This window comes from Acyrthosiphon pisum, unplaced genomic scaffold, assembly GCF_005508785.2.
Source record: "Acyrthosiphon pisum isolate AL4f unplaced genomic scaffold, pea_aphid_22Mar2018_4r6ur Scaffold_20960;HRSCAF=22641, whole genome shotgun sequence".
Taxonomy (NCBI): Eukaryota; Metazoa; Arthropoda; class Insecta; order Hemiptera; family Aphididae; genus Acyrthosiphon; species Acyrthosiphon pisum.
Window position 1 is genome coordinate 1,721,726 of NW_021770374.1, and position 3,605 is coordinate 1,725,330.

The window sequence follows — 3,605 nt, forward strand, 5'->3', positions numbered from 1 at the left end:
ATATCAAATCTATGATTTAAATTGTAACCTAATGGACAATACGTTTTCCATTATCAATGTTCAATGTGTGGTATCAGTGTATTAGTTGACGCGGTACGGAGCGGCCACCAGTGCAAAGTACAGGTACCGCAGCGACCGGTCTACGCTATTGTCAACCACCACCACGGGCCACAGCGCGACAACGCCAACTCTCCACCGCGCGCGCCACAAGGGCACATGGCGAGAGGGAAACAGCGTTGCCAGACGTACGGTTTGGACCGTACTCCAGTGATGTGAGATGGAGGGAAATTTCCCGTTTAGAAGGAAATTGTATGTCCCAAAAATGGGTGGTGGGAAAAATGGAAGAAATTGTATGTTACTTGAAAATAGGGAAATTTTGAAAATATTGTAAAAAAAAAATAATGATTTATTTTATTATAGTGTCTTATCATTAAATATATTTTTATCACGAGTAATAATCAGTTTTTCCATGATCAATTTATTATTACTATATATTTGATTTTTACTGATCAAGAATATTTTGTTGCCATAATACAAGGTACCAGCTGATGGGTATATGCTATATACATTAGTAATGTATAACTCATAAGTTATTAATACATTTATATTGTATACACATTCGTAGTAACTAGTTTGTGCATTGTTGTTTTCGAATTTTCCATTGAATATTGTTGGTTAATAATTATTTGACTTTATCATTTTTTTCTTATTGTTAATGTAAAAATCTCAAGATTTCGAATTCGATGATTGTACATTTATACGTAACTTACGAGTTTTAGTTTGCTTGTACCTGACAAGTGTTAAGTGTTTGAGTGTTTTACGTACTGAAATGAATTCTGATGATGAAGATTCTAACATTGAGCCATACAATACACCACCCTAAAAATTAAAACGTGGCCCTAAGTTGTTTTCTGACGATTGGTTAAAGTGTGTTGAGTTCAAAGGATGGTTACAAAAAGTTCTAAATAATGATCTAAAAGCTCATTGTACAGCCTGCAAGGTGAGATATTATTATTACAACACAGTTTTTAAATAACTGATGATATTATTGTGTTTGTAGGTGGTCTTAAATGCTGGGAAAAGTGACTTACTCAAACACGCCGCTGGAAAAAAACATATAGAGAATCTAAAGGTAATTAAAAATTCTAGAAATATTGAAGAATCTTTTAAAAACACAAAACCTGAACAAAGTGTTGCTGTGAAAGAAACAGAGATAAGATTAGCTTCATTTTTTGCGGAGCATAATGTTGCGTTTCAGGTTGCAGATCATTTGTTGCACGTTATGAAAAAAAGTTTCTATGACTCTAATATTGCACAAAGTATTACATTAAATAGAACTAAGTGTACTAGTATTATTAAAAATGTACTAAATGCTGTTGAAACCGATGAAACTGTTAATAATTTAAAAAATGTAAAGTTCTCAATTCTTGTAGATGAGAGTACAGATAATAACAGACCATAAATTTATGTGCACCTTGGTAAGATACGTATCTCCGGCAAATGGTTTAGTAAGAACTGAATTATTAGAACTGATATCGTTAGATGCAACTGACTGTTCTACTACTGTTCTTGTTTACATAATTTTCATTTAATTTGTTATTGTTTTCATACCATACAAGTGATCGTTACATATATGTATCATATGAGCTTATAATATACTAATGTTTATATTTGATTGTTTAATTTTATATTCTTGTTATTGTTTTATTTTCATTTAATTTATATTTTTTTATACAAGTGTTATATCATATAAAATGTAATTAGAATATATAATATATCTAATAATATTTTTTTAAATTATAAATTATTACAAGATGGAATATTGGAATATTTTATATATTTAGTGGTAAGTTGTAACTCATGAGTTAATTATGGATACGAATTTGTTACTACAGTTTTGTTAGGAAGACATCTTAAATAATCTATTTTCGTATTATGAATTTATGAAAGACAATCATGCATGAATTATAAATTATTATTTATTAAATGGATTGCATAAACGCCACAAAAAAGAAAAGATAATTAATTACTGTACAAGCAACAACTCCAACGTATTTGTATTTAATTACGATTTACGATATAACTATTTAAGATTATTCCGTTTTCGAGCGAAGCGAGAAAAAAAATTTTAGGTGGGAAAAATTTTAAAGGTAAGCGGGAAATATTATATCATTGGAAGGGAATTTGAATTGTTTTAATCTGGCAACACTGCCGTACTCATACGGTAAATTTGGTCGGTGTACGGTGTACGGTAATACATTGAAAACCGTACAGAAATGTACGGTATTTACAGCTGCTTGCTAGTTGCTACCTGAATTTTTTTTATGAATAGTGATAAGAATATAATATGATAAACTGATATTGTGAATTTATTTTGATAAAATAAATAATAGTAAATAATAATAATTCTTAAAATTAAAATTAACTGTTTATTAACTTGAATTAGACCGTCTTTCCATAAAACTTTGTCAATTGTCATGGGTTTTTCGATTTTTCGACATTTTGACGCTGTCTTGCAGCTGATAACAGTTTCGCCGTAAATTGTTATTTCATTTTCATCGACTCAATTTGCCTACTGCAGCTGTCTTATTGAAGTAAAAAGCACTAAGTTTGAAATTATAAAAGCTATGTCTGACATTGAGGATACTCCACAGGTTTGTTAATTTGAATCGATTAGTTGAAGTGCATTGAATAAATAATATTAATTTTATATCAAAAAATAATATTAATTAAAATAATATTTATCTGATAATCAGGGCCCTTCCACTCCAAAAAAAATTAGGGCAATGAGAAATGAACTCAGTAACGATGAGAAACCCAAGCATAGAAAGCAAAAATACCGTTGTGAGTGGGAGAGTGATAAGTTGTTCAAAGGTTGGCTTAAACCTGAGAAAAAATAATTCTTTCAAAGCCAAATGCATCAAATGTCAGGTAAGTTTTATATCAGAATTAATTTCTATAAAGAAACATGCTACAAGTAAAGCTCACGAAAACGCGTTAAAAGCTACAAAAGATTCTCAAAATATTTTTTCTACATTTAATTTAAATGCGCAGGATCCAATTGCTGATAGAGTAAAAACTGCAGAAATAAAACTGTGCGGTTTATTAGCAGAGCATAATTGTGCTTTTTTACTTGTTGACCACTTAATTCCTTTATTAAAGGAAATATTTCCAGACTCGGCCATATGTCAAAAAATGAAACTAAAACGTACAAAAGCGACTAATATTATAAAAAATGGAATAGCCCCTGCAGAAAAACAAATATTATGTGATAAATTAAATATTTCTAAATTTTCAATAATGGTAGATGAGTCTACAAATATAGCATGCCAATCAACTATGTGTGTTGTAGTACGATTTTATGATTATGAAAGTAAAATAGTTGTCTCACGTTTCTGGGATTTATTACAAGTATTTGATATAAAGAATTTGGATACTGTAGACAAAGATGCGACTGCTGAAAATATTTTTAACATTTGCATTGAATCGTTCAAAAAATATAATATAAATCTAGATAACCTGGTTGGTTTTGGATCAGATGGCTGCTCTACCATGATGGGTAGTCAAAACTCTATGTCAAGTAGAATGCAGTTATATTTCCTGGA

At 30.1% G+C, this 3,605-nt stretch overlaps 1 protein-coding gene across 1 annotated transcript; it reads left to right on the plus strand.

Moving 5' to 3' along the window:
- The first annotated feature begins 338 nt into the window (after positions 1–338).
- Positions 339–1,462, plus strand: LOC103309756. Its single transcript, XM_008186031.1, has 3 exons — positions 339–350; positions 905–1,000; positions 1,061–1,462. The coding sequence occupies exons 1-3, from the start codon at positions 339–341 to the stop codon at positions 1,460–1,462; spliced, it is 510 nt and encodes a 169-aa protein (XP_008184253.1).
- Positions 1,463–3,605: the final 2,143 nt, after the last annotated feature.